Source organism: Nothobranchius furzeri, chromosome 6, assembly GCF_043380555.1.
Source record: "Nothobranchius furzeri strain GRZ-AD chromosome 6, NfurGRZ-RIMD1, whole genome shotgun sequence".
NCBI classification, from domain to species: domain Eukaryota; kingdom Metazoa; phylum Chordata; class Actinopteri; order Cyprinodontiformes; family Nothobranchiidae; genus Nothobranchius; species Nothobranchius furzeri.
The window spans coordinates 46,442,524-46,453,897 of NC_091746.1; the positions used below are offsets into that span (position 1 = coordinate 46,442,524).

The 11,374-nt window shown below is 40.5% G+C and overlaps 2 protein-coding genes across 7 annotated transcripts; one reads left to right on the forward strand and one right to left on the reverse strand.

Annotated features, from left to right (window-relative positions):
• The first annotated feature begins 358 nt into the window (after positions 1–358).
• On the forward strand, positions 359–2,184 carry pgam2 (phosphoglycerate mutase 2 (muscle)). Its single transcript, XM_015976854.3, has 3 exons — positions 359–1,088; positions 1,183–1,363; positions 1,763–2,184. The coding sequence occupies exons 1-3, from the start codon at positions 453–455 to the stop codon at positions 1,930–1,932; spliced, it is 987 nt and encodes a 328-aa protein (XP_015832340.2). The 5' UTR covers positions 359–452; the 3' UTR covers positions 1,933–2,184.
• A 720-nt stretch (positions 2,185–2,904) lies between these two features.
• On the reverse strand, positions 2,905–8,587 carry LOC107397006 (syntaxin-2). 6 transcript variants are annotated; one of them, XM_015976887.3, is made up of 10 exons: positions 8,442–8,581; positions 8,164–8,209; positions 7,833–7,892; positions 7,539–7,638; positions 6,906–6,980; positions 4,552–4,625; positions 4,175–4,283; positions 3,923–3,996; positions 3,706–3,843; positions 2,905–3,612 (listed from the first exon to the last, which is right to left on the reverse strand). In XM_015976887.3, the coding sequence occupies exons 1-10, from the start codon at positions 8,474–8,476 to the stop codon at positions 3,448–3,450; spliced, it is 876 nt and encodes a 291-aa protein (XP_015832373.1). In that variant the 5' UTR covers positions 8,477–8,581; the 3' UTR covers positions 2,905–3,447. The 6 variants fall into 6 exon arrangements, with proteins under 6 accessions (XP_015832373.1, XP_015832366.1, XP_015832357.1 ...); XM_015976880.3 differs by having other exon boundaries at positions 7,833–7,895; XM_015976871.3 differs by having other exon boundaries at positions 8,164–8,587.
• Between the last annotated feature and the right edge of the window lie 2,787 nt (positions 8,588–11,374).

Genomic DNA, 11,374 nt, shown 5'->3' on the forward strand with positions numbered 1-11,374 from the left:
ACCCCTAGAGTTGGGGGTCAGTAATAACATGACAGTATATAATGATTTTGGAATCAACTCAAGATCTGTACTTCACTTTTACTTTTAAACTGACAGTAATTTGATTTTGCATCTTTATCAAGTTTAATTTAGTTTGATAATAAATAATTATAATGCTGTAAATAGTACTAACATTCATACGTAGCTTTCCCCTTGTTATGAGTGCATGAATGCAGAGTACATGGAGCTTCACATTCACATGTTAAAACAAAGTAAAACTGTTTAAACTCTTTTGGCACACCAAAGTAAAAAGCTACATATACATATGCAGCATTTTAAGCTAAGCATCTTAGCATAAAGTCTCTTTTTGCAGCCAGCTCTTGCTCTTTACACTTTTGTTCCATAGCTCTCATTTTAAAAGTCATGTTGCTATTTTGGTTCATCCCTGACCTCTGGCCTTCCCACTCAGTCCCATGAGCCCAGCAGAGGTCCGGATCCATTGGTCTGCCTTGTGTGTCCATCAGACACTGACAGGCCTCTCACAGGTGGGGAGTAAAGAGGCCTGTCTGTGCTATAAAAAGAGTGAGGCATGTTGCCCGTGGCTTACAGTTGGTCAGCCAGTGTGTGTGAGTGAAAAACCTAGAGGGGCTGACAGCTCTGTGTGTGGTTTAAGTCAGGAGAAACAGGGAAGAATGGCAGCTGCCCATCGCTTGGTCATCGTCCGACATGGAGAGAGCTCCTGGAACCAAGAGAATCGCTTCTGTGGTTGGTTCGATGCTGACCTCAGTGAGAAGGGCTTAGAGGAGGCCAAGCGTGGAGCCCAGGCCATCAAAGATGCAGGACTGAAGTTTGACGTGTGCTACACCTCCGTCCTAAAACGTGCCATAAAGACTCTGTGGACCATCATGGAAGGCACAGACCAGATGTGGCTGCCTGTGATCCGCACCTGGCGCCTGAATGAGCGTCACTATGGAGGCCTGACCGGTCTCAACAAGGCAGAGACGGCTGAGAAGCACGGCGAGGAGCAAGTGAAGATCTGGCGTCGGTCCTTTGACATCCCACCTCCGCCCATGGACAAGGACCACCCTTACCACAAAATCATCAGTGAGGTGAGATCTTGAACCATTCCTTCCTCTGAAACCTCAAGCTGCCACAATCTAAAATAAGGGACAACAATGTCCTGCTGTTGTTCTCAACTTCCAGTCTCGCCGGTACAAGGATCTAAAGCCTGGTGAGCTGCCCACTTGTGAGTCTTTGAAGGACACCATTGCTCGTGCCTTGCCCTTCTGGAACGAGGTCATTGCTCCTCAAATTAAAGCGGGGAAGAATGTCATCATTGCCGCCCATGGCAACAGCCTCCGTGGTGTCGTCAAGCACTTAGAGGGTGAGATTTACTATATGAATGCCAACAACGTTGCACTAAAAGTTTGGATGACTAAATAGCTACACCTCTTTGGCTACAATTGCAAACATAAAAAGGTTGTGAATGATAATAGCAGACTTGTGTCACACAACCGTAGATTTTGCAGCGTATAAATAGCGTGCAAAGTCTGTTGCAGCAGCGCTCGGACTGAAGGGAACATGAAGTTGGTTCCTGTTACAGTCATGACCTTTGTGCTGAAAGGTTGTACATTTTTCGAGATAAATGGAATTTGCATTCACAGAATATCAGTAAAGGCAAGGCAGGAAGAAGTTTGAGAAAAAAACAAAGAGATTCATTTTTATTTTAAGTTAATGAAATGAAATTGGAAGTAACTGATTCCTGTTTTCGTGTCTATTCCAGGCATGTCTGATGCAGCCATTATGGAGCTGAACCTTCCCACTGGAATCCCAATCGTCTACGAGCTGGATGCGGACCTGAAGCCGATCAAGCCTATGTCCTTCCTCGGCGATGAGGAAACTGTAAAGAAAGCCATGGAGGCTGTGGCGGCTCAGGGCAAAGCCAAGAAGTAAAAACCTGCCATGTAGGGCTTCATGAGGGGATGGAGGGAGGGGGGAAGAGACTCATACTCATTTATTCTCACTTTTCTTTCTAATTATCCATCCTCATATTTCATTCCAATTGGGGAAATGCTTAATGGCTCTTTGGGAGAGGAGCCAAGCCCCACATTTCACATGGCCACACATCATTCAGCCCTTATGAGGCTCCGTTTAGAGGGGCTCACTGCTCTGATAAATTCAATAAAGAAGTTGTGTTTTTATGTATTTCTGTTACTTGTTTCATTTGCTCTTCTTCTTCTCCACTTGTCTGCCACACATCCTTATGCCATACACCCACCCATCTTCAGTGCTCATTTAGGAATCAGTGGTTTCAGCAAAATGCAAAAGGTGCTGTGAAATGTAATCCTGAGAGGAGGAAGAGAGGCCGTCCGGGAGGAAAGTCAATGGGTTCGTCCTGGCAGCGTTCCCATGATGCAGGGAAAAGTCGGCTCGCTCCCAGCTGTTATCAGACCACAATAAGAGATGTGCAACCAGAATTTGGTCAAACAACCACAAGTAAAAACCAACCTAGGGTGTGGATGTCATGAACACCACTCATTCCCTTTGAAAGTGTTGCAACTTGGTGAGAACATTCCTTACGCTGATCAGGCTGTGTCCTGCTGGATGCTTCTGTGGGGATGTCCAATGTCACATTACTGTCAAAATACAAACTTCCTTATTTTTGTTCAAACCAGCATTTACTTGGTTTGATGGTTTCTCGATGCTACAAGCCGTATATGACACCTTATCCATCCACTAGAACCTTTAGGATGAGTCATTCTCAGTGTTTTTGTCTCAGACAAGATAAAAAAAAAAACGTTCAAATCAAAGTAACTGCTGTTAGTGATCCCTCATCTTTAGATTCTGAAATATTGCTCATACATCTCATCTACAAATCTTAAATTAACCACCAAGTAACACCAGCAACACATAAAAATACCTCAGCTAAAAATAGCTTCATATCAAAAGTCTAAACTGTGCCAACCGAAAATTTCCATTAACCTTTGAACCTCACAACATTGTCATGTTTTAGTTTGCCTACGTAAAACACAACAGTTTTATATGGTTATCATCATAAAATGTTTATTTCAACACTAAAATAGTCATATCTAAAAGTACAATTATACAAAAAAGGACAACAAAAGACACAATCAGGTTTGCATTGCAGCTGTAGCTATAATTATGTTCTACTGCCATCTGCTGGTTGACATTTAAAAGAACTACAGTCAAATTAAAAGCAGGCTTTATAAAAAAAATATTGTAATAAAAAGACTGATGGACTGTTTCAAGTTTCTCAGTCCACAGTAAGGGTTCTCTGCAGCATTCCTTCAGTCATTTTCACCAGATCCCATTTTCTGTTCAAGGGTAAAACATAAATGTGCATCTAGCAGATTTCCAAAGAGCCCATGGGAACCTGGATAAATAAGAATGGTTCCTAAGAGCACGATCATCTAGTTCAGTCATGGTGGAGGTTCATACATCTGCTGGTCAAATGCTATTATCTTTCTTGAAGGGCTTTAAGAACCTCGGCAGGGACGCTATCTTGTATCGGTTTTTCTTGAAGGAGACTGCTTTGTTTGTTTCTTCTTTTGAGTCAACGACATACTCTGCAGCACTGGTGACATTCTTTTCTATATTGTTGATCAGCTCCCCCTGGTGGATGTAAAGCAGAATTGACACTAGTTTTTGATGCAAGTCATTATTTATCATCCTGTAATGAGTTTGCTTAAAGGGAAAACATGTTACTTGAGTTTCCAGCAGCAGGGCAGTGTCCTGAAAGATCTCGTGCAGCTCTTTTACGCCACACTCCAGGCTGATTATGTCCCGGTGGCGCCTTTCAATCTCAGTCACAGCTTGACTTGTTATGCGGCAGTCAGAGTTGTTCTTTAGAGGGAAAGTGCAAATGTTTCCTTTTAATTCACCGTATTTAACCACGTTTCATTTCAGTAAAATCTTCACCAACATCAGATATGAAGATGGTGAGATTGTCACGTTGCAGCATTTCCTCCAACTCTTCATCTGTTGTCACTTTATCCACTAAAAACAAACAAATGACAGTTTAACATCTGATGTTAGGTTGAACCTAAAACCCTTAGTAGTAAATTGACTAATAAAATAAAAAACTACAGTGTGTGAAAGAACTGTTCCACAGACAAAACAAAGTGCCACTAGGAGGAACAATATCTTATAGTTTAAGATTGCTTTAGCTACTCACTGATCTCCAGCTGTCTTTGAATTTTTGCTTTGCATGTTTCCCTGAAGGACATTTGTGCCTCATGATGACCCCTCATGACTTCAGCAAACCAGCGAGTCAGGTGTGAGTGCTGGTGGATGAGACAAGTCAGCAGAACTACAAATCATCTTATTGAGCCAGGAACTGAAGCTAATCAATTGAAGCTCCTCTACAAAGACAGCAGCATTCGTGTACTGCAGGAACACTGCAGGTGTATTGTAAAGTCACGTGGTGAGTTATTGTTACAGTGGAAATCCCCTGTTGACAGCGTTAACTAGTCTATACAGAAAATGTCAGATTTTCTTACTCGATTCCCGTTTTCTCTAAAAATGAAGGAAATTAGAGCACCAGACACACACCTGATTCCTTTGAATACGATGGATTACTGAAGCATTAGCACTATTCTCATCTGGGGGCCAGTTTTCCCTCATCGCTGAAAATGCACAAAAAACATTCATTATGAATACAAACAAATATTCAGCAGACACATTTCCTTGTTTACCCATTTGCTAATCAAATAATGGGTTATGACCCTGACCACACAAGCAGACGAGGTTTCATGCTCATGTTCCTGTTGCACCTTTTGACAAACAACTCGTACTAAAACCGACACACCTGTACTAACTAATTATCACCTGTACTTACTAATTATCTGCCAAGTTCCAGTTTATCTCATACTTAAGACTTAAAGCAACACTAAACAGCTTTTAACACTTTAAGCTATGGCTGTAAAAGTGGGTTTAAGTGACTGTGTGAATAGAATATTTACTAACTTCACCCTGAACACCAGGACATTTTGTTATTTTCTAGTTTTAGTCTCCAGTGTTTTAAAAATAATTTCATTGTTTATTTTGTGTTTGTTTTGTATTATTTGCTGTTCTCCACTCCCCTGATAATCCATCACGATGGTGGACTCATGTTGCCCCCATTCAGACCAGAACTTCTCACCACAAGAACAGTTTCTTCCCCTCTGCAGTTGGACTCATGAACGACAATCCTAGGGCTGCCCACTCCAGTCGTTTGGTTCCAGTCACATGACCCTGGGTTGTGTTTGTACCTGAACTGTACCTACACTGTGTAAATATTAGCCGCTTCTCTAAATATTGCCACTTTATATTATTTTATCATGATTATATTCTTACTTCCTATATTTACTCATCTCTTATTTTCATCTTTGTCTTTGCATCAAGTACTGCAGGAATTTCCTAATGTTGTGATTTCTCGCACATGCAGCAACAAAACCTTCTGATTCTGATTCTTGCTGCTTTAAGGCACATCGAGTTGCCTCTGTGTATAAAATGTGTTAATAAAACTGTCTTGTCTCAGTTAGATTTTTCAGTTTGTCAATCATCAATAAAAAGTCGACGGGCTGAGCAGTTACAGTTGTTTTTACAAGAAGCAATTTGTTTGTTTGCTCTTGAGTAAGTTTGTTAAAGACCAATATTTTACATGTTACACACAGAGAACTTTGCAGATGTAACAATGAAGAAAAGATCTCCATCAGAGCATCTGAGCATTATCTCATACTTTCTCCACCTCTTGCTGCTGAAGAGGAGCTCAGAGAGCGTCTGCGGCGCACTCAACAATGTGCGCAAGAAGGCTGTGTTGAGTGGAACGTGGAAACCCTTTTATCTTTCAGAGAGTCTGGTAGACTTCTGGTTATTTCATCTGGAGAAATGTTTCCTGATTTTAAAGCTTTGGCTTAAGTAGTGCTCATTATTCAGCACCCACCTCAAATCTGGTCACCAGCGTGTCAGCGGATTTATCCAGAACAGCATTTAGACACACACGAGACGGAGACAAAAGTCCAGAACCTCATAACCTCTTCAGCAAGCGCCCTAGACACATTTGATTACACACAAGTTGCAGGTGACCAGCTCAGGTTTATGAAGAGCACAAGGAATGTGTGTTTATTTGTTACTGGGATACTCTGTTCAGCTTGTTTAAGTATTAATTAAAAATGAATGGAAATTTAATTGTATTGAATGATTATTTTTTAAATGAAAGTGACAGAGACAAAATGGATCCTGCAACTTCTGGCTGCGAGCAAATGCTCCCTCCTCAGAGTGCGTCCAAATGCAGCAGCAGTTCAATTCATTTCTCAAACTCATAAAAGTAACAAACCCAGTAGCTTTGGTTCAGAAAATAAAAAAATAGCATTTTCTTTAAATAAAATACCACAATGGCGGGCACCACAGGGAAACTAAGACGAGGCTTCTTTTAACACTTTTACCATGTTTAATATGAGCCGTTTATACATCACTAACAAACAACAAATACAAAATTTAACAAAAAGAAAAATCTAAACTTCTTTTCCATCAAGCATATGCACCGGGTTTGTATTAAAAAAAGCAAGTGTTTGGACTTCTGTGTTCGCAAATCAATCAGTGCAGCATGAATTTATTAGACTGACGATTGGCGGCGGGAAAAATTATACAAATCGCCCAACCTTAGTGTCAAATCTGGAATCTTTCAAAATAAACTTCATGCGGGTAAACGTATGTCATTTCCTGTTAACCCCCCCCCCCTCCGGCCAGTGTAAACAAAACATAAAATACACCACAGAGCTTTCGCTTCCATTTTACATCAGAATAGCTCCCAGTTGGGTGAGCTTGTGGGTAAAGTTTCGCTATTACGTTATGCTACCCATTTCTTGGCTGGTTGAAATAAGGGTGTACTGTAAAAAAAAAGTAAGAGAAGTTAAAGTACCTACATTTTAACTTGGCTCGGACCAAGTTGGCAGTTTTCCTGGTCTCGTTGTTCAGCAACTCCAGCTCATTTTTGTTTCCTAAAAACAAAACATCGCATTTATTTCCTACACAAAATCTGTTATTAAACAGAAAATGCATGTCACAAAGTGTTCAAACTAAATGTGTTGCCCTAGAGTTAAATAACAGATTCTTAATTTACATAACATATGCTATTAGCTCCGTTATATAAAAAAAGTGACTCTGAACATTCAAGTGAAATGCAACAAGTCAACCTTTCATAACATGGTACACCATAGAGCACAGATGTGACTTTTTTTTTTTTACTTTGCACCTGTAGCTGGAACTTGTAGCACGGTGGGTCAATATCTAGCATGCATCTAAGCTCTAAAATGCTACAGTACCCTTCTATAAACCACTACAGGTGTATCTGTCAAAGGATGCTTAGCACTGTTGCTTCAGAATCAGAAGGGTTGTATTGCCATTTGTGTGAGAAATTACAACATTAGCAAACTGCCCTGCTGTTTGTCTTGTGAGTCCTAAAATAACTTCCACATGTTTAAAAATAGGCATGAAGACATCAGTGACAGAATCCAGATCACACACAGTTGATGTGACGCCCTTGAATCAGCTCTTACCCTTGTCCTGGTTAGAGAAGGAAAGGATGGTAGCTTGTCTGCTCTCCACCTCCTCTGCTTGACTGGAGAGATTTTCTATCAGGCTCCTCACCTCCCCCACCTGTACAAACACACACCAGCATCAATGTCAACACTAAACACAGCCAGCAGGTGAATGTGGGGTGTGTCAAATAGAGTTCTGACATCGATCAAGAAACAATAAACTGTTTGACTTAATGTTTCACACAGAAAGATGAAGGTTCATAATAAAGTTAGTTTAAATAGATGCCAGTTTCAGATAGGTGTGGTCTTTACCGTTTGAAAGAAATCCTCCATGTTGGATGAGCTCTCTGCTGAATTAGTCATATTATCCTGCTGCTGTCGATACAAGAGAGATAAGCCATCACTGTCAAACTCAACCTGTTAATCCTGATAAAACACTCGATAACAAAGCTCGTTTCATATTAAAGGCTGCGTTGATGAAAACTAGCTTAAAACTGATGCTAAAGAGGAAGTTTTAAAACATCAAATCAACCGTTGTTTTATCCTGGAACATCTTCTGTAAAGTGGGTTAAGCGACCATTAAATGAAAAATACTCCTAAACATTCTGCAATTTCTGCTATTTACGAGGAGACTCGACCTCACCTGTGGTTTGTCTTCCGGTGCAGTGACATCATCGGGCGCAACGCACCTGTTGTTACAAAAGGCGCGAGCACGCAGACGCAAGCGCGTTACCGACAAAAATAGCAAACAAAGATCTACGTCAAACAAAGAGCTCATGGACGGGTGTCCACGGGACGCTACAGACACTCAGCAGACACTTCTGATGTACCTGAGACCTGCGTCTATGGAGACCACCCGAAGAAAAACCTAAAATAAAATACATTTTAAATGTTTGAACAGCTTGAGAACAAGTTACTTACAAATATAAATCGACGAAATGAGACTCGTATCGCATTTACTTGGCTAAGGTCAGCGGTTCGGGTTTTATTAGCTGCTCTAACTTTATAAATCACTTCGGTAAGAAGCAGCAGAACTAAGCAGTTCGAATATTGACCAATCAGAATACAGGGCTACAACCAGCCTCTCTACATGAGACCATTAGGGACAAAAGGGTTTAATAAAAGGCGATGCTGTCACAGAATGTGTAAAAACAAACGACAAAAAAAATGTATGAAATAATCTGTAAAATGTGGAATTGAATGAAACTATAATTCCGTTGGCAAATTACATTCATTTACCATATATAACCAGACAGCACCTTGTCTGGTTGTAATGCCTTGTGAATGCTCTTTATAAATAAAATTGGATTGGATTGGATTGGATATATTCATATTACGTTCAAAATAGGGGAAATAATCATTTATAAATCGACATGTTGAGCAGACCAAGAGATTTTCTTATATTAGGATAATTAAATATTGAAGACACTTCAAAGTTGTTGTGTGTCCAGTTAATCCAGGGCAGTGTGTCCCAAAGTTGGAGTTGGGATCCTGCTGTGGGTCGTAAACTAACCAGAGGGAGTTGGGATGATTTCAAGAAATCAATATAAAATTTAAAAACTGTTGCTGAAGCTATTTCTGGCATAATTGTTAAAGAGCAAGTCACCCCCAAATCATTTTTTTTTTTTGCTGATAAACTATATCATGCTGTAGACACGTTTAGTCAATAATTTGGCACTTTAGTGCATCTTAGTAAAATTTAAACATTTAAACATTCTGCCTAAAACTGTCAGTGTTGCGCCGTCATCAGGTAAAAACTCTGAAAAAAAATTCGACGGTAAAAAGGTACATTTTTTTCGAAGGTAAAACTTTTTTTTACATCGTCAAAAAAAACCTCAACTAAATTGTTATAAAATATAAGTGAATGTGATGGAAGCTGTTTTCTACATTCCTCGAATTATTAAAAATTTAAAGCATGTTTGCATTTTTGAATCAGATATATGGCGTTGCATGCCTTGACAGCTTGAGGGTCTGAAATTGAAAAGTTTGGGAGCGACTGCTCTAGAGCACCAGTTCTCAAACTTTCTAACCCACAAAATTATGATGACAAGGACCCCACATTGCTAAACACCTTAATAAATAGATGCACAAGGAAAACACAAACTACATGACCTTGTATTATCAACAGTTATGACTGTTACTTTTTGATTTCACATCAGGTATAACAAAACATTCTATGTGGAACTATTTTTAAGTTTTATTACAATATTAGGGACCACAAACTTAGTGTTTTGTGACTCACAGAAGGGTGCTGACCACAACTTTAGGAGCCAAGAGGGTCGCCACATGTAACATCATCCTGCAACCTTGAGAAAGTCGAGTAAAAAAAATTAAATAAAATAAACTCCTGTTTGCTTTGTCATTTCTCATAAACAGCCTCAGTCCAATTCAATGTTGTCCAGGTGGTAGCGTTTGTCCAGGCTCCTGTCAAGGTGAATGTAGCTACTGGGTATTCTACAACCACCTTCACTTATTTTCTCCCATCATTCAGAGTGCGGTCTTTTGTCCTGATCCTAAAAGAAATCTGTCACCGCTTTTTCTTGTTCTATTTTCAGATGATGAGGTTGTTCCCTTTTGCTGTAATGTAACCCCCCCCCCCCAACACACACACACACACACACACACACTACTCTCCTTTCATATGAGTGCTTCCATTGATGACAGGACTCTAAGCTGTGCTGAATGTCTGGGGTGTACAGTGATCAGAAATAATGAAGCATCGTTTTCCGCAGCACTCCTGCTCTCAGACATGTAACTCTTCAGCCCCATGTTGTGTCAGGTAATCAATAATCTGAGCAATGTGGATGCATCCACCAGCTTTTCTGCAGCTTCTCAGTAAGCAGTGCAGACTTTATGTTTTAGTTTTACAAGTCAGCCAAATCACTTAGCTGTTTGTGCCTCTGATTTTACAACACAATGTGTTCTACTCATCTAACATTGACAGGTTACATTACTGTTAAACTTACTTTTAACCGTCTGGAGGCAGGCGTTGCATATTTGCAACAGTTAAAACCTACCTACCTGGGGCTTCATTGATCAAGCTTGCTTACGCACAAAACGGGGTCAGAAAACTGTGTAAGCAATAAATAAAAATATATAATAATAAATAAAGCAATAAATAAAAATATATAAAATAGTTATCATAAATAAAATTATGAAATCCTGCAGCATTATCTCTTGTACTGCTTCATTTTCTCACAGAACAAGACCCCCCACATGCACACACGCACGCGCGCACTCACACACACGCACACACACACACACACAGCCTGAAGCGCAGAATACGGAATGCAGAATGTCAGCAGGGGGACAGATTGAGACAGAATGTCATGTGTCTTTGACAGTGTGTGTCCTGTCACTGTGGCCCGATTGATCATGCACCCTGGCTACTTGTACAGGGCAGATCTCCGTTTGGCTGACTGGTTAGCATGTGTGACTTTCACCCAGGAGTCAGGGCATCAAATCCCAATAGGAACATTTTTTTTATATCTGCCACAGATCTCTGAAGAATTCACAACATTGACGGCTTCAGCAACGCTGTGCCACTCTGTGGATTTTCTCTTATTTGTTTTGCAAAAGCACTTCCTTTCATTTCTCCACCTCACCCACAGGTACCTCAATTTCTGCTTCTGTGAAATTGCGCTTCCTTGATCTGCCTTGATCTACGGTCGCCATGTCATTGGCGGAGTGCTGCAACAGCCGGCTTATCTATATGCATGAGATCCACAAGGCACTTTGCATTGACTATTTATGGCAGTAAGTGGGCGTGGTGAGGGGCGGGTTGTGACTAAAATGTAGTTGAGAGACATTCTCGTTAGTCTCCGATTTATGAAGCGGAGATTGCGTGCAGCTGT

Bases quoted from the DNA above. Each gene is read 5' to 3' on its own strand.
- pgam2 (XM_015976854.3), top strand. From the start codon at position 453: ATGAGCCCAGCAGAGGTCCGGATCCATTGGTCTGCCTTGTGTGTCCAT. The intron at 1,089-1,182 runs GTGAGATCTTGA...CTCAACTTCCAG, and splicing joins ACCACAAAATCATCAGTGAG to TCTCGCCGGTACAAGGATCT. The intron at 1,364-1,762 runs GTGAGATTTACT...TGTCTATTCCAG, and splicing joins TGTCGTCAAGCACTTAGAGG to GCATGTCTGATGCAGCCATT.
- LOC107397006 (XM_015976863.3), bottom strand. From the start codon at position 8,298: ATGAGCTCTTTGTTTGACGTAGATCTTTGTTTGCTATTTTTGTCGGTA. The intron at 7,896-8,163 runs GTGAGGTCGAGT...TTGTATCGACAG, and splicing joins CACCGGAAGACAAACCACAG to CAGCAGGATAATATGACTAA. The intron at 7,639-7,832 runs GTAAAGACCACA...GTGTTTGTACAG, and splicing joins TGGAGGATTTCTTTCAAACG to GTGGGGGAGGTGAGGAGCCT.